This window comes from Corvus hawaiiensis, chromosome 4, assembly GCF_020740725.1.
Source record: "Corvus hawaiiensis isolate bCorHaw1 chromosome 4, bCorHaw1.pri.cur, whole genome shotgun sequence".
Lineage (NCBI taxonomy): Eukaryota > Metazoa > Chordata > Aves > Passeriformes > Corvidae > Corvus > Corvus hawaiiensis.
In genome coordinates, this window is record NC_063216.1 from 31,772,965 (window position 1) to 31,789,392 (window position 16,428).

Sequence of the window (16,428 nt, forward strand, 5' to 3'; positions counted from 1 at the left end):
GATTGGTGAAGACACGGATTGTGAATTGACCCAATCGGAAAGCAGATGTGAAAACTCAACCAATAGAAAATGATGTGTCCTTTGACGTCACGAACCAGAATTGTCCAATAGACAAAGACAACATTGACTCATCTCATTTGCATACCGTCCCTATAAATACGGGGGGGGACGCCGCTCTCGTGTTTACGTCGTTCCTGCGGTAGCCAGGTATTGACTGACCCGAAAAATGCCGGAACCAGCTAAATCCGCTCCCGCGCCCAAGAAGGGCTCCAAGAAAGCGGTCACCAAGACCCAAAAGAAAGGTGACAAGAAACGTAGAAAGACTAGGAAAGAGAGCTACTCGATCTACGTGTACAAGGTGCTGAAGCAGGTGCACCCCGACACGGGCATCTCGTCCAAGGCCATGGGCATCATGAACTCCTTCGTCAACGACATCTTCGAGCGCATCGCCGGCGAGGCGTCGCGCCTGGCGCACTACAACAAGCGCTCCACCATCACGTCGCGGGAGATCCAGACGGCCGTGCGGCTGCTGCTGCCCGGCGAGCTGGCCAAGCACGCCGTGTCCGAGGGCACCAAGGCTGTCACCAAGTACACCAGCTCCAAGTAGGGCGTCTCGGACCGTCACTTGCAACCCAAAGGCTCTTTTAAGAGCCACCCATATATTCCATAAAAGAGTTGATCACACTGATTATTTTCGGTGAGTGGTATTTATATTTAGCCGCGTTTAAATTCCCGGATTAGAACATACTGTTAGAAGATTAGGAAATGTTTATCCTGTTTAAGTACTGGGGAAGATTTGGGTCGTCTTGTCTGTGTCCTCTTCTGATACTTGGTCCCAGAGGTCTATAAAAAGCATGATAAGCGCTTAATGAGTTTTAAAGCTATTATAATTTTTTCCCGCATTTTAGAGTATTTATTTGCTCTAGTTTTTTACAATGACAACTTGTTCTCTTTAAATATTAAATGTTATTCTGAGGTGACTTGGCCATAAGACAAAAGGCCTTGTTTACCCGGGAAATTAGGGATTAAGTCTCTGATAACTGAAACACGATGTTAAATGTAACATCTAGCAGCAAGCACAGCAGATACATAATGGTATAGAGAACAGCATAACTTCATTAGTCTTGGAGGTTTCATAAGGAAGCGGTGTACTTTATTTCTTTCTCCAACGGAGTAGAACTGCAGCAGAATCAAAAAATCCTGAGGTGACAACATAATAGGAAATTACAAGTAAACATTAAAGACACTAGGAGAAAAAAAAAAAAAAGCGAAGGTGAACGCTTTAACGAACCTCAGGTTGCTCAGAACGCGCAGGGGAGGCTGTATTTAAGAAAACGGTTTTTATAATCTGGTTAAATCCCAGCTGTCCCGGGCAGAGGCAGCGAGAAAACTGCTGCGGGGCCAGAGTAAAAACTCCGCGTCTGCGGGCGGGCTGCAGCAGTGGAAGAGCTCCGGGCCGTCTCCAGTCCCGCTCAGTAGGGCGGAGCTGAGGGATGAGAGAAGAGGGGAGGGAGGGAGGTGCGGAGCGGGAAGCAGCAGCTCGCCCTTCCCCCCGTCCCTTTCCCTGCCCCCCCCGCCCCGTTCCTCCTGTCCCCCCCCCTCCTGCGCGGGATTTTCAAACCCCGCCCGTTGCCCAATGGGAGCCGTCTCTTCGCGCTGGCCAATCACAGCGCGCTGACGGCCATAAATAGCGGCCCCGCAGATACCCCTCGGTCAGTCCCTTCGTTCCGGCGTTGCTGTTCTTTCTGGGAGATGGCGCGTACGAAGCAGACGGCGCGTAAGTCGACGGGCGGCAAGGCGCCCCGCAAGCAGCTGGCCACCAAGGCGGCCCGCAAGAGCGCGCCGGCCACGGGCGGCGTCAAGAAGCCGCACCGCTACCGGCCCGGCACGGTGGCGCTGCGCGAGATCCGGCGCTACCAGAAGTCCACGGAGCTGCTGATCCGCAAGCTGCCCTTCCAGCGCCTGGTGCGCGAGATCGCGCAGGACTTCAAGACCGACCTGCGCTTCCAGAGCTCGGCCGTGATGGCGCTGCAGGAGGCCAGCGAGGCCTACCTGGTGGGGCTCTTCGAGGACACCAACCTGTGCGCCATCCACGCCAAGCGCGTCACCATCATGCCCAAGGACATCCAGCTGGCCCGCCGCATCCGCGGCGAGCGTGCATAAGCTCGTTGGCAAACGGAAGATTCAGACCATCGAAAACCCAAAGGCTCTTTTAAGAGCCACCACAATATCACAAAAGAGCTGTTAATTTCTAGTCGTGTTGGAGATGATGTTTTTCGGGGGGGCTTTATGTTAGCGAGATCTTACGTCTCAGGTAAGTAGCAAGCTGAATGCGTTTATTATGTTTTAAAGTTACAGGATCTTGGTTTTAGCGAAACAGTATACTGCTTAATTCCTTTGAAGTAATTTTGCTAAGACGAATTTTTATTTAGGGTGAAATACTGCTTTCTACATGTTTTCCCCGTTGGTGTTTCCGTATTTAAAACTAGTTAATAATTTTTCCTGATCTGAAAGGAAAGATATCCAGTTAGAAAACAAGTGGTTTTTGTTTGTTTGGCCGTGTCTTAAAATCATTCGCTTCAAAGTGCTTGAATTTGTAAAGGAAGGAACTTCCATAGAATTCCGCCCTCATGATTAGAGACGTTTAATGTATTGTAAATGTTGTGCTGTGCTTATGTTCCTCATTTAAGGTAACAGTTTAACAGTTTATTGTCTATTTTCCTGAAAGCAATATTGTTTAGCTTTCCAAACCCCGTTTGTGGTTTTTTTTTTTTTGAGGGCGCGCGGGACTCCCTTTGTTTCTGAAGCCGTAAAAACTCCTTTCCCGCCTTCCCTGGAAGGGCTCTCAATCGGTAGTTTCCTCAGTGCTTTATCACTCGTGGTCGTGAGCGCCGTCCCGCGGGCATTTTCAGCCCATCTCGAGCACTACTATTTATTCCCGAGATAAATGTTATTTTCAAAAGGGGAAGGGGAGCGGGGGTGGAATGTAAGGTGGAGGCAGGGATGTTTTCCGAGTCCCTTTTCCAAGTGGTGTGCTCCTTGCTGGTGTAGGACCGCACGCGTGACATCCTTAATGGTTCTGGGTATCCTGTAAGAATTCTTAGATTTTGGGTTGCACCAATTTTCTCTGTCATTATTGAGGCTCTCGAAAAGATTAGTTGAAGTTACCACAGATGTGTTTTCCAAGGAGTATCTGTGCTTAATGACCTAGCAAGTCTAGAATTTTAAAATTCTGACACTTCCCTATTCGTTGTATTCAGTGATTTTTGTGAACCTACCTGGAAAACGGATTTCTCCCTCACTGTAAATTCAATGACACACCCTCTTGCTCTCCTAGTAAATAGATCTGTAGTCAGCTGAAAAATTTACGTTTCCTAAATTATTCCTGACTCTAGGCCGCCTTTATATATTTTAGTACTACAGGCCATTTTATATCATTTGAGGAGCCTGCTGTTCCATTAAATTAATGGAAATAATGTCCCTTTGGTTTTCCGATGCTACAAATGAGTATCCGTGCCTTTAAGAAGCGGTAGGATTGAGTTGGACACAGCCTTCATTTAAACTAGGAAATAAGGAGCCACGGAGAAATGTTTCGAGGAAATACTTCTCTTGGAAAGCCCAAAATTGCAAGAGTCTTAGTTTTCTCTTAACTGCTGATAAGCTTCATTTTAGGAATATTCCCTTCTCTGTGTCAGAAACTTGGACTATGCAGCAAAATCTGACCAATCAAGTGCCTCGACACCATTTTCTTTCCTCTGTTTTTCTCACTTTCAGCCATTTTCTGTTACTGAACCTCGGAGGGTTAAAAGGGAGGGGGGAAGTTATCGGGAGTACTGCTTTGGGAATTAAGTCTCTGATCTGATTTTTTTCATCCCCCCACATTTGTTCATTGACATAGGACTTCTGCTTTTCAGAACAGATTTTTTACCACCGGGATTGCAGAAATGAGTTTTTGTGCAAGCTAACTCATTTCATTTTACTGTCTGAGATAGCCAAAGATATATTTATCTGAGCCTGTTTGCATATGCTTATAATAAAAATTTAATAGATCCAGTAGAGTAGCTTTTCCTAATAGTTTATATAGAAAGTATTTGATATCTAATATAAGCCAATGGTTAGAGTAGTTACATTTCAGCAGATTTTTGGGTGAAAAATGATGCTACTTTTTTTTTATGTTTAAGAAATACATTATTTTTGAGGAGTAGGACAGGAAAACAGGTTTTATTTGCCTTAATCTGTTGCATTTTCCTCTAGTCTTCTGAAAACTTCATACTGTTTTATTAAATTAAGCATTATTTGGATTCAGTCTGAGAGAACTGTATGCTTGAATTGTAAAAAAAACACTAACAACTAATCAGCTGAGACAGAAGCAAATGTGCAATGCTTTTTTTGTTTGTTTGTTTTTCAGGGCTCATATAAACTCCGAGTTGTAATGCCTGAGTCTGAAGCAGTTTTGGGGTGTAATACATAGCAAAAGGGTGGTGTGTAGTCACACATGACTCAATGCACGATTCCCTAAGTCCAAGTGAGAATACAAGTGGAGATTCCTCTGGTGCCAGCAAGGTTCAGCTGCATTTCTTTGCTTTTTGCAGGAGAGCCTGAGATAAAAGAATGCTGCCAAGTCAAAACTGGATGTGAGCAAGACCACTGTGCTGGGCAGCTGAGGATCAACTTGAGCGTTGCTGTTGGTAATCACGGTGCTTTTGCAGGTGATTTTTAGATGCTCAGCAAGATATTTGTCTAGGACTGGTCCTGGCTCTTTAACTATCCTCCTTGGATGAACCGGCTCAAATTAAAATCATTGCTTGGAAGAATGCTCTTATCAGTCCAACCGGTAAAATAGAGCATAACTACTGACATCCTGGTGAAATACTTCATTTCAGGCAAATACATAGAAGGTCTGATGACAGCATCTTTCTAGAACAAAAATATTTTAATCAGTCCTGCTTGACAGCTCGAAGTTTCTGAAAAAATCTGAACAGCTATACCCGTATGAAGAACAACAGAGGTGCTCATTTGCATTAACTATTGTAATGTAAATATTTTATAAAGGTGGTTTCCATGCAAGCTAGTATGCAAAGATAGGTCCTAAACACGTTTTCATTTGAAAATCCCTCTTCTGGGCTTCTTCACAATCTGAATCACCTGTTGGTTACAGTCTTCTGTAAACACCAACAGAGAAGTTTGAGCTTAGCCAGCCGCAGCTCTCCTACAGGCCTGGCCGGTACTGCTCTGCTGCATCATCTCCTCTCTCTTCTCTCCCACTTTCAAGTCATGTTGTATCTTCAAGCTGGGTATCAGCATGTTTCAGATTGTAGATGTGCAAACAATGGTGTCACAACAGCATGGAACACTTGTTGAGAGTTTATATTGTATATTAGAAAGTACTTTGTCAGCTACTCCTATTACGGAATTAATTACACTGGCCAGAATAACAGGTCCTGACCCTTGGATCCTGTTGACTAATGCATTTTTCCAAGTGAAGGTTTCCAATTTCTTTTATTAGTTTTCAGGTTACAGCTTGAGCTGGGTGGATCTGTAGAGTGACCACTACACCAGAAGTTAACCTTCAATCCCACACAGGCCACCCAGCACTCAACTCCCAAGTCCGTCACTTGCTTCTGGTTAGTTGTCTCTTCTGTTGTTTTTTGTTTGTTTGTTTTAATTCTTCTAACTATTGTGTAAATGATCTTCATCTGACATTACCTTAATTCTTGAAATTGTTTCCTTGATCCTGCATTGCCTTTTTCATTCTGCTTTGGGCTAGTTGTATCTTAGCAGCATTAGTTTTTAACAAAACCTTTTCTTTTGGTCAGCTCTTGTGGCCTAATTCTACAACCACTCCAGCTACTATGCTAAACTACTTAATACATCACAAGGATATGGGGAAAGAGGAATACAGTTAATGAAATTTCCTGTAAAAGACTATGAAGCAACACAAGATGAAAAACTGTTTTCAGTGAAGCTGTTACAGCAATAACAGGGTTTGGTAAAAAAAAGACAATGAACTAAAGGAACATAATATATAAAAACAATGAAAACCGAGTTTGAATTAAAACCATTTGTACATAAAAAATGTAAGCCCAGTTGGCTGGGGCCCTCAGCCCCAGTCTGTGATGACTGATAGGGATCACAGAAAGAAATCCTGCAGCTCCAGAGGCACTGGGGCGGCAAAAGACATGCCTTAAACTTGCTCACTCCACACTGTTTTTGTCTGTGCCACCCATAGTGCCCTGCACCTTAGTCTAAAGGTGCTTTTAGGTTTGGCTTCAGGTTCAAAGAGCCACAAAGTCTAGAGTCCCAGGGACCCAGGTGCCACCAAAGACATGCCAAAGTGAGTATGGCACTTCCCCAACACTGGTTCCTCCACAACTTTCTCTTCTAGGCCATCCATGGTGCTGGGCACCTCGGCCTCAGCCTAAGCCTGCTCTTAGGGTAAGGTGTCAGAGTCACAAAACCCACACCTGCAGGGACCCTGGGGAAGGAAAGAGCATGCCAGGGGCAGTGTGGCACTGCCCCAACATTTCTCCCTCCTCACCTTTCTCATCTGGGTCACCTGTGCTGCTTTCTCAAGTTTACATGTATTGGCAATGTTCAGTTCTGTATCTGTTTCCCCATCCTTCATGTTCTTTTACCCTTAAGCACTGTGAGATTTTTCTAGTACATTAATGTGAAGATTTTTTTTAATGGGCTTGATCACTTCATCTTTACACATCAGCAAAGTCTGTACTCTGCTGTGCTGTCATCTGTTCTCATGTGGAGGTTAAACGTAGTTAAGATATTAAGGAACCTGATTATATATCCTCTGTGTCCTTATTGCTTCTCTCTCTACATTTTATTCTTGCTCATCACAATCTGTTTCTGAAGATCTTCCATTTCATTGCATGCCTTCCCCACACCATGAATATTTGATGTATTTATGAGTATCCCATTTCTCTCTGCATATAGATTTTTATTTTGTATGTTATTCCAAGCACAGCACTGATCCATCAGGACTGACCTGTAAAGCTATACAAAATTCTGGCCTATAAAAGCTTCAACTTGCAATGCCATCAACAGGAAAGTAATTGATCCAGAGGGCCCATGATACACTTTTCCATAAGTGTTCCATATGACCCCATGGATTTATGGCAGTATGCCAATGTTGTAATGAACATAAGGATATAGAGCTTAATGCACGATGTAAGAAGCATGGCAAAAAACAAACAAAAAAGAGTGTTTCTGAAACACAGCTTTTCAGGAACAGCCAAAAGTCAAGCGTAAATCTTCGTGTGTTTTGGATGCCAATTCAGTGTGCTGAAGTCTGAACATTTCCTGAATGAATTTCGACTACTGATAGTACATGAAAGGTAGGTAAATCCCCACGGCACCAATGCAATGATAAGTAGCACTTAGGAATTTTTGAATGCTTTGCTGCAGTCAATCAGCTCATTGTCAGAATCATTGTCACACTGAGATTGAAGGACTTCTAAGCAACAAACAGTGCCAGCTGCAATTCAAGTTACTTATATTCTGAAATAGAATATTAAGGAAGGATTTCCCCCCCTCTTTTTTACTAAATGAAGCATGCTGTTGGTTGCTGAAATTGAATTGTATTTTACTTATTTGGGCTGATTTTGATCTTCCCATCAGTTGTCCCAGGCAGACTCATCTGAGAGGCTGTTGTTGTTTTTAAACACAAAGGAAAAACAAACATGTTTGGAAAAAATTAAGATCATTACATGGATATGGACTAATCCACTTCTAGGAGAGATGCATTTAAAAGTCTAAGAGTGGTAACTATGCAGAGACTAAAGAAAATGGAGGGGGTGCCAACATTTGTCACTCTCAGACTCCTTTGGTATTCTCAGTCTAGGCCAATATAACACAGAAATTTTTCCAGAACAAAAGTGTCACCCCACCTCTGCATCCAATGCTTGAAAACAGTAACAGACTCAGCAGCATTTCCAGGCCAGTCCTTGCTGTTTTTCTGGTTGTTGACACAGGCGTGTGCAGAGTTTGGGTTCACCTTACAACAGCAGCACAAGTGCAGTCTACACAGAAATAAAATGAAAAGCAAGTCTACTGTGAAGTATTCAATGCTGGTTACGTGCTGTGAGGACTGAACTATAATTATTATACGTGTGTGCATGCATGTGTACATGCAGTCATTATACATTTTCAGAGACCTGTAACTAGGATCTTTAAATGAGAAGAATAGGAAGTTCTTAACATCCTTACAAAATTTATCTAGTTTAATGGCCCTGAAATGCATGGCTGTAAGACTACATTAGAGGTATTGCATAATACACAGTACTTTGCAAGCACCTGCATATGTTGTAGTTTAAGAACACTTTCAAATGCTAAAACTTTTTATTCTCAAGAGTTTAGGGGTCGGGGCTCGTTTGGGTTTTTTAACACATTATAAATAATGTTTAAGAGTTACTTTTTATGTTTTTTTAACTAAAAGTACAGTATGAAGTTTGCACTAATTCACCCAACTGTCCCAGGATAGATGCAGAACCCAAATATATAGGAGAGACACCCTCACCCAAGTCCTCAGAAATGTAAAGCAGAGCTCCCTGAGAGCCTCCATGAGACTCCTGCAGGTATTTACTGTTGCAAAAGGAATGGTATTCTACTCCTCCTTCTCTTGGATATCTTTCTGTAAGTGTTTCATTCACCCATCAGTGCTAACGACGACTTTATTTAACATTCTGGTTTTGGAGTTGCTAACTGCTTTTGCTGTGTAACAGGCTTATGTGACTGGAGGGTGTCACAGAAAGCTGATGGATCAATCGCTTTCCCGTAGAAGGCTCCAGTTTAAATGTAGGAATCAAATAGAAGGTTCACTAGTGGTGCTTATAAGAAGGTGACCAGCCACAAAAGCCAAGAGGGCCCCATGTTGGGGAAGAATAAAAACCAAGTGCACTATGAGACATCCCTAAATGCTGGAGTCACAATTCCAAAACAAGCAGTTGCCTAAGTTATAAAGTAGATTCTAGCAGTAAATTTACAGGTTCATGAAAGAAGGATGAAGAGTTTTGAACAAAGTTGTCTGCTGCAGAGGGAAATAGAAAAAGAGCTAAAAGATATTAAAACAAGCAAGCAAACAAACAAACCCCAGTAAAACCAACCAAACCCAAAATTGTTTCATTATGTTCCTGTGTTTGGAAAAAGTAATTAGGATAAATCCTTCTATCTTACAAAAGGAAAGCAAATTCCTTTTTGAACATGGATCTATCACACTTTTGAGGGGTTATTTGAGGGGAGGTAAAGAACAAGATAAATTTTTTACCCTAGCATGTGTGAGTCATTAGTAAGAAAGAAGGATGATGGGGGATGAGGGCATTGTTACTGCAGCATTTTTTTTCTTCTCTTTTTCAAAGAAGTTACACAAAATTATGCCAGTGAAAATGTTTTATAATGCTATGAGTTCTCAGAATATGAACACTAAATGCCAATTAAAACAGAAACCACACCAAAACAAAATCTCTAAAAGGATCTTTGGATAATTCTAATTTTCACACTTCTTGAAGACGTATTTATTTCTATGTCAATATTCCTTTATTAAATGTAAAGATTATTTATTATTACCAAAATCAATAGAAATTTGTGAAAATTTCAGCTGTTAAAAAGTAGAAAGGAAAAATGCCAAGTGAACCTAAATCTTTTTTAATTGTGAAACTGTGTTTAATCTCAGTAAGAATTAGTTTAATAATACCTGTGTAAGGAAGTGAAATTTATTAGTTTATGCAATTCTGCTTTAGTCCAGGAAACTTAGTAGAACTAGAACATTGATCTGTATTTTAGTGTTACAGTTAAAAATACGAGTAGCATTCCTCTTGTAAATGGCATGTGTTTAGCAAGGAGATAATCCAAACATTAGTGTGAAAAACTTGAAATAGTCTTTCATTTCCATTACAGTGCAGACCAAGAACAGGTCCCCTACTTCCCCAGTAGGAAGCATTCCCGGAAAATGTTGTTGCAACCAGTGGCTGCTTCGTGACGTTCTGTTCTTTCAGAATTCTTTAGGCTCTTTCCTAAAAACGGTGAAAAATATGCTAGATAGTTAAAGATGTGACAGATATACATGTACATGTTTGCATGTGTGTGCACTTGTGTTTCAAGGTGCCAAACTGTTCACGCTTTAATCCTCTCGAATGAAATTCGGCATTATATTAAAAAAAAAAAAATAAAAAAAGGTAAAAAACCTCTACCCATTACGAGGCTTAACCATTTCCTTCCCCTCCTATTTTAAACAACAAGAACCTAGTAACAGAAAGAAGCTGTGGGTCGCAGAGGACAAGGTTGGCAGAGTTATATAAATTTTCCCGAGGAAGGTGTCTATGCCGGCAAATGCTAATAACAAAAAAATTAAAAAGGAACACTTGAAGCGTCCAAAGCAGAAGCCGGGATGGGCGGGCGGAGAGCAGCGGAGGGGCGGGGCGGGGGCACCGGGGGAGGCCCCGCATTGGTCGGATTTTGCCGCAGACCTGCTGGCAGCGGGGAAGGCGGTGCGGGAAGAGGGTGCCGCAGCCCCCGCTCCTGCTACCGGCGGAGACTCAGAGCTACTGGGGAACTGTCACCGCGCAGGGGGGCACGGCCAGGGCGGGACGGGAGAGCAGCAAAAGGAGGCGCGGGTTGAGAGCGGGGGCGGGCGCGGCCTCGCTCGGGAGAGGCGGAGCCGCCGCGCGCGTCCGGGGGACAGAGCCGGGAAAGCTCCGCGGCCGCGTCTCGCGGGAAGAGCGCGCGGAGCCGCGCGGGGGGGAACGGAGCGCGGTGGGCGGGGACTGGGGCAGAGACCACGCCTCCCGCCGCAGTCCTCAACCAGGTCGGCTCCCGGGAAATAAAGAGCCGCTGGGGGCGGCTGATGGTGCCTACTGAGTCGCTGCGGTAAGCGGAACTATGTCTGGTCGGGGTAAGGGCGGCAAGGGGCTCGGCAAGGGCGGCGCCAAGCGCCACCGCAAGGTGCTGCGCGACAACATCCAGGGCATCACCAAGCCGGCCATCCGCCGCCTGGCTCGGCGCGGCGGCGTCAAGCGCATCTCGGGGCTCATCTACGAGGAGACGCGCGGCGTGCTCAAGGTGTTCCTGGAGAACGTGATCCGCGACGCCGTCACCTACACGGAGCACGCCAAGAGGAAGACGGTCACGGCCATGGACGTGGTCTACGCCCTCAAGCGCCAGGGTCGCACCCTCTACGGCTTTGGCGGCTAAATTTGAATCGCTAAAATTTACAGTTCTAAAACACAAAGGCTCTTTTCAGAGCCACCGACAGATTCCACTATAAGAGCTGGTAATTGCTTCAAAATTAGTAATGCAAAGAAAAAGTGATCTTAAAAACCGTGCAGTATTCTGTACCTAGACCAATATACTTTATTTGCTCTTTTAACGAAGGTAATCCACATGAGAAAAAATCTCATTATTTGCAATTACAGCTCTGTTAAGACCGTGTGGTGGCTCTTAAAAGAGCCGTTTGGTTTATAATTTAAAATCCTTTTACTTGGAGCTGGTGTACTTGGTGACAGCCTTGGTGCCCTCGGACACGGCGTGCTTGGCCAGCTCGCCGGGCAGCAGCAGCCGCACGGCCGTCTGGATCTCCCGCGACGTGATGGTGGAGCGCTTGTTGTAGTGCGCCAGGCGCGACGCCTCGCCGGCGATGCGCTCGAAGATGTCGTTGACGAAGGAGTTCATGATGCTCATGGCCTTGGACGAGATGCCCGTGTCGGGGTGTACCTGCTTCAGCACCTTGTACACGTAGATCGAGTAGCTCTCTTTCCTTGCTCTCTTGCGCTTCTTGTCGCCTTTCGAGTCTTAGTGACCGCCTTCTTAGAACCCTTCTTCGGTGCCGGAGCAGATTTCGCCGGCTCAGGCATCTTTAATGTTTTCTTTCCAAGACCTTCGCTGTAGCACAACAACATCGAAAATGGCGCCTGGCCCCCGTATTTATAACGGTGTTATGCAAATTAGAGGATTGTAATCGTTCCATTCCTATTGGAGTAAAAAGTATCAACGTAATGTCAGGCACTTCCATCCTGCAACCGCCAGAGCTCAGGCGCTGCAATTTACACAATCGTAGAGCTTTGCCGTTGGGGTGAAGACAGTCCTGGATCTGAAAACGAAATTTAGTGCGCGATGCTAACTGCAATGCGTTGCCATTCAGCAGCGCAATTAGCACCGCCGACCTTGGCACTAGAGACACTGCAATTACCCGATAGTTACAGACTACTTAAGCTACTATATATATACTATTCCAAGTTACTAAAAACTTCAGAAACCCACGTATCAGTAATAAACAGCTCTTATAGTGAAATTTGTGGGTGGCTCTGAAAAGAGCCTTGATGTTTCTGACAATGTAAGTTTTTTGAGTTTAGCCGCCAAAGCCGTAGAGGGTGCGACCCTGGCGCTTGAGGGCGTAGACTACATCCATGGCCGTGACCGTCTTCCTCTTGGCGTGCTCCGTGTAGGTGACGGCGTCGCGGATCACGTTCTCCAGGAACACCTTGAGCACGCCGCGCGTCTCCTCGTAGATGAGCCCCGAGATGCGTTTGACGCCGCCGCGCCGAGCCAGGCGGCGGATGGCCGGCTTGGTAATGCCCTGGATGTTGTCGCGCAGCACCTTGCGGTGGCGCTTGGCGCCGCCCTTGCCGAGCCCCTTACCGCCCTTACCCCGACCAGACATGCTCGCCCCAGCACACCGCCGCACTCAGTGCACCAACAGCGGCCCCGCGCCTCTGTATATTGCCGGCGGTCCGACCTGGTTGAGGACTGCGCCGGGGCCGGGCCGGGGCGGGCTCTTCCGCGCGCCCTTCCCCCCGCGGGCCGGGGCGTTCGCGCCGTCGCTCCCACAGGGGCCGCGCGCTGCCGGCTCGGGCCCGGCCCCGCGCCCGGGAGGCCAAACCCGGCTCGGGCCGCGGGAGCGGATCCCGGCCCGGGTCGCCCCCTGCCCGCCGCGCTCGGCCCGGCTGCCCGGCCCCGCCGGCCGGCTCTCGGTGCCGATGGGGAGCGGGGCCCCGCCGGCCGCGGGGCTGCAGCAAAACGCGGCCAATGGCGGCGGCGGGGTGGGGAGAGCCGCGTCCCGCCCGCGCCGCGCCGCCGCCATCGCGCTGCGCGCCAACAAAGGGCCCGGGCGGGCAGGGGAGAGTGGGCGCCGTGGTCCCGCTACTACAGTAAATGCACCCTTTTCTACCCAAGGCTGAGAAACGGGAGTTTCTCTTTTTTTTTTCTGTGGGGGCGACATTTCAAATTTTCGCTGGGGGGGAATTCTTTTGCGTGTCCCAGGTCTCTGACTTCATTATCACACAACTTTCTTTTGTTTATGGGACCGAAGATTGATGAAGGAGCTGATTTGTGTCTCTTGCTGTGAAAAAAATCCATACCTCTTAATGGCTTTTAAAAAGTGGCATGTGTTTGGTCATTTTCATTGTCTCACTCTTCATTGATACCTATTGAATTATTCCTTTCACTCTATTTTTTTTTTCACTTAATATTGCTTTTTGAACACAAATCAATAGTTTTTTATTTACTGTAGTTCTACAGCTGCATTCATTTTAATGAGTTGCATCATCTTCATCATCTTTAGTAGCTTCAAGTGTACTTATGTTTGGGGGTTTTTTTTGAAAATGCATGGTTGACTTTCTCCCCTTCTTTATTCTTTTCTTTCATCTTGTCTTTTTTTTAAATACACTTAATTTTTGTTGTCAAAAGGTGACACATATATTTAGAGTTTCTCCAAGGAGTTAGAGGGTCTTCACATGATAACAACACCCAACAATTTACAAAAGTAGAAAACCTGCAGCTGCAGGCAACAAGGTATGGAGCAAATCAGAAAATTATGCTTAAAATTACAGTCTCAAAACCTAAAGATCTGTAAGTAGCTACCCACAAGCAACCTAGCTTCTCAAATGTGATTCTAAGGTTCATCATAAACTTTAAAAATTTTCCCAAATAATCCCAATCACAAGGCAGATATGTCTCATCATCAGTACATTTGTAATTTTCCCTAATGCTATGTGCTGTCTTCTCTTGATGGCCAAGATGTTCTTTAATTTTTCCTGGGAGCTCTTGGTTCTTTTCTCTGTGTTCCCCATAGAAAATTATACCACACTAAAAGGAAGTCATGTCCAGAAATGAATCTAAATCTTCAACATTTATCCCTGTTCTGGATGAGAGGCAGATATTAAAACAGAGCAGCAGGATAACCGAGGTAGCATTAAGCTGCTCTTTTTAACACTGTTTTGCCTCCAGAGTTTAGGTGAAAAGTACAGCAGATGCACTTTCAAGCAAGCCTCCCTCACCGGAAAGAAAAAATGTCCCATCCTTTCTTTGTCTGATTCCCTTCAGACACCACTGTATTGGATATAGGCTGGAAATCTTTGTGGATCTATTCTTCTGCTCAGCATGGTAAAAAGGGAAAAAGAGCAGAAGCAAGACCAGTCCTTGAATAGTCCTTAAGGTTTCCAAAAAGAAATAGCATCATGTTTTCTTTTTGCAAGATGAAGTGATATTAACAAGAAAACAGCTTCATTTTCTGGTTCATGGTCAATTCAAACTGCAGAATAAAATCCACATTTAATTTCTAGGATTATCATGGTTTTGACTTAAACATATCCTTCCAGTACTTGTTGCATCTTAAAAGAAATCAAATCATTTCATGCTACAAATTAAATCAGAACTTCCATTTCATTTAAACTGATGAAAAAAAAACATGCTCTGTGGGCCAAAAGGATTAATTCTAAACACGATTAACCATTTTTGTATTCTGGAGTCTCTGTATCTTTCCTGGTTGCATCTTTCTCCCTGTTACATTTATTTTGTGGCTGTTAAAAATGCAGACTATTACATGAAGCACGCAGGTATGCTCCTTCGTGTAGAAGAAAAAAAGAGTAACAAAACCCCTCACAAGCTGATTTTTTTTCTTTTTTCCTGTAGAAATGCCGGTAACTATATTTTGTGGGTCCCTAACCCGCCGGAAGCTGAGGAGGACACACGACCCGGCTGCTTCGGGTGACCCCGGGCCGGGAGAGGCCGGGCAGCAGCGTCCGCGTTCGGCACGGAATGCGGGGATTGAAAGAGCTCATTCTGATTGGCTGATAGCGCTCGAAACATTGACCAATCCTAGCGTGGTGTTTAAAAAGAACCAATAGGAAAGCACTCCGTGCGATGGGTGACGTCATACGCCCTTTGTCCAATGGAAACACTGCTTTCTGATACCAGCGATTTGCATACGGCCCGTATAAATAGCGGAGTAATCGCCTTATCCGGCACTCCGCTGTGATACAGCCGCCAGGGAGCTGCAGCCATGCCCGAGCCGGCCAAGTCCGCCCCCGCGCCCAAGAAGGGCTCCAAGAAGGCGGTCACCAAGACCCAAAAGAAAGGGGACAAGAAGCGCAAGAAGAGCCGCAAGGAGAGCTACTCGATCTACGTGTACAAGGTGCTGAAGCAGGTGCACCCCGACACGGGCATCTCGTCCAAGGCCATGGGCATCATGAACTCCTTCGTCAATGACATCTTCGAGCGCATCGCCGGCGAGGCGTCGCGCCTGGCGCACTACAACAAGCGCTCCACCATCACGTCGCGGGAGATCCAGACGGCCGTGCGGCTGCTGCTGCCCGGCGAGCTGGCCAAGCACGCCGTGTCCGAGGGCACCAAGGCTGTCACCAAGTACACCAGCTCCAAGTAGGGCGTCTCGGACCGTCACTTGCAACCCAAAGGCTCTTTTAAGAGCCACCCATTTTTTCAATTAAAAGGGCTGAATCAGTGCTTGTAGTGGGAGGTATGTAAACAGCCTTAACATTTGCACGTTAGTTAGTAAATCAAGTGTTCCTTTTTATAGCAAATTTAAATGTACTTTTTAAGTTATTTAAGAGTTTGTTTTGCTTGTGCTCGGTATGTAAACTTGCTTGTTCAAAGCCTGTGATCCGGTTCGGTTTTTAATGGAACTAAAAAGCAGCGGAACTTGTCTGAATACAAATCCTGTGGGGAAGGTGGGTTTTTTTCTGAGGGGTTAATGCCTTTTATTTGGTTGACCTAGTATTTACTTTCAGCGCACTATAGTAGTAAAATAAATATTTTTTTTTATGTCTTGCCGGCTTAACTTTTTTAGAGGGGCTTGTAAAGTTTCGGGTTTTATTATTTTACTTACATGTACCCTAACCTGCTGTTACCCCTACCAATACTGGCTGTTACTATTCAAGTAGGTGTTAATACTTGATTAGGCAATAAAAAAGGTTTTCTTGAAGGGTTTTCCGCCTTAAAACACCGATTTCCCAGAGTTTTGCAGGAGATGGTTCTGTCTTAAAGAAAAAACAAAACAAAGCTGCTGATAAAAGGGCTATCAGTGATTTACACTGCAAGGTTTACTGGAAGCCGGGGAGAACCGGAGCGTGGGGCCGCAGGCTCCGCGCCGCGCCGCTGTGGGAGCGGAGCTCGGCGGAAGCTGCCGCT

The 16,428-nt window shown here is 45.5% G+C and overlaps 4 protein-coding genes, 1 long non-coding RNA gene and 1 pseudogene across 5 annotated transcripts; 3 read left to right on the plus strand and 3 right to left on the minus strand.

The window, feature by feature from the left end:
• The first annotated feature begins 165 nt into the window (after positions 1–165).
• LOC125324937 (histone H2B-like) lies at positions 166–16,222 on the plus strand. Its single transcript, XM_048301472.1, has 4 exons — positions 166–603; positions 7,748–7,764; positions 10,249–10,289; positions 15,293–16,222. The coding sequence occupies exons 1-4, from the start codon at positions 227–229 to the stop codon at positions 15,662–15,664; spliced, it is 807 nt and encodes a 268-aa protein (XP_048157429.1). The 5' UTR covers positions 166–226; the 3' UTR covers positions 15,665–16,222.
• On the minus strand, positions 486–10,628 carry LOC125324938. Its single transcript, XR_007203149.1, has 3 exons — positions 10,371–10,628; positions 7,902–8,033; positions 486–843 (listed from the first exon to the last, which is right to left on the minus strand). It is a non-coding gene; the product is annotated as an uncharacterized LOC125324938 (long non-coding RNA).
• On the plus strand, positions 1,601–4,811 carry LOC125324911 (histone H3). Its single transcript, XM_048301443.1, has 2 exons — positions 1,601–2,314; positions 4,593–4,811. The coding sequence occupies exon 1, from the start codon at positions 1,753–1,755 to the stop codon at positions 2,161–2,163; it is 411 nt and encodes a 136-aa protein (XP_048157400.1). The 5' UTR covers positions 1,601–1,752; the 3' UTR covers positions 2,164–2,314; positions 4,593–4,811.
• On the plus strand, positions 10,870–11,214 carry LOC125324929 (histone H4). Its single transcript, XM_048301463.1, has one exon. The coding sequence runs from the start codon at positions 10,888–10,890 to the stop codon at positions 11,197–11,199; it is 312 nt and encodes a 103-aa protein (XP_048157420.1). The 5' UTR covers positions 10,870–10,887; the 3' UTR covers positions 11,200–11,214.
• On the minus strand, positions 11,334–12,027 carry LOC125324910 (annotated as a pseudogene).
• On the minus strand, positions 12,310–12,676 carry LOC125324933 (histone H4). The gene has a single exon (XM_048301467.1). It carries the CDS (start codon positions 12,662–12,664, stop codon positions 12,353–12,355), a length of 312 nt encoding a protein of 103 aa, XP_048157424.1. The 5' UTR covers positions 12,665–12,676; the 3' UTR covers positions 12,310–12,352.
• Positions 16,223–16,428: the final 206 nt, after the last annotated feature.

What these genes read in the sequence shown, in the direction of transcription:
- LOC125324937 (XM_048301472.1), top strand. Translation starts at nt 227, where the DNA reads ATGCCGGAACCAGCTAAATCCGCTCCCGCGCCCAAGAAGGGCTCCAAG. An exon ending in TGTGGGTCGCAGAGGACAAG is followed by an intron (nt 10,290 to 15,292) that starts GTTGGCAGAGTT and finishes GCCATGCCCGAG; the next exon opens with CCGGCCAAGTCCGCCCCCGC.
- LOC125324911 (XM_048301443.1), top strand. Translation starts at nt 1,753, where the DNA reads ATGGCGCGTACGAAGCAGACGGCGCGTAAGTCGACGGGCGGCAAGGCG.
- LOC125324929 (XM_048301463.1), top strand. Translation starts at nt 10,888, where the DNA reads ATGTCTGGTCGGGGTAAGGGCGGCAAGGGGCTCGGCAAGGGCGGCGCC.
- LOC125324933 (XM_048301467.1), bottom strand. Translation starts at nt 12,664, where the DNA reads ATGTCTGGTCGGGGTAAGGGCGGTAAGGGGCTCGGCAAGGGCGGCGCC.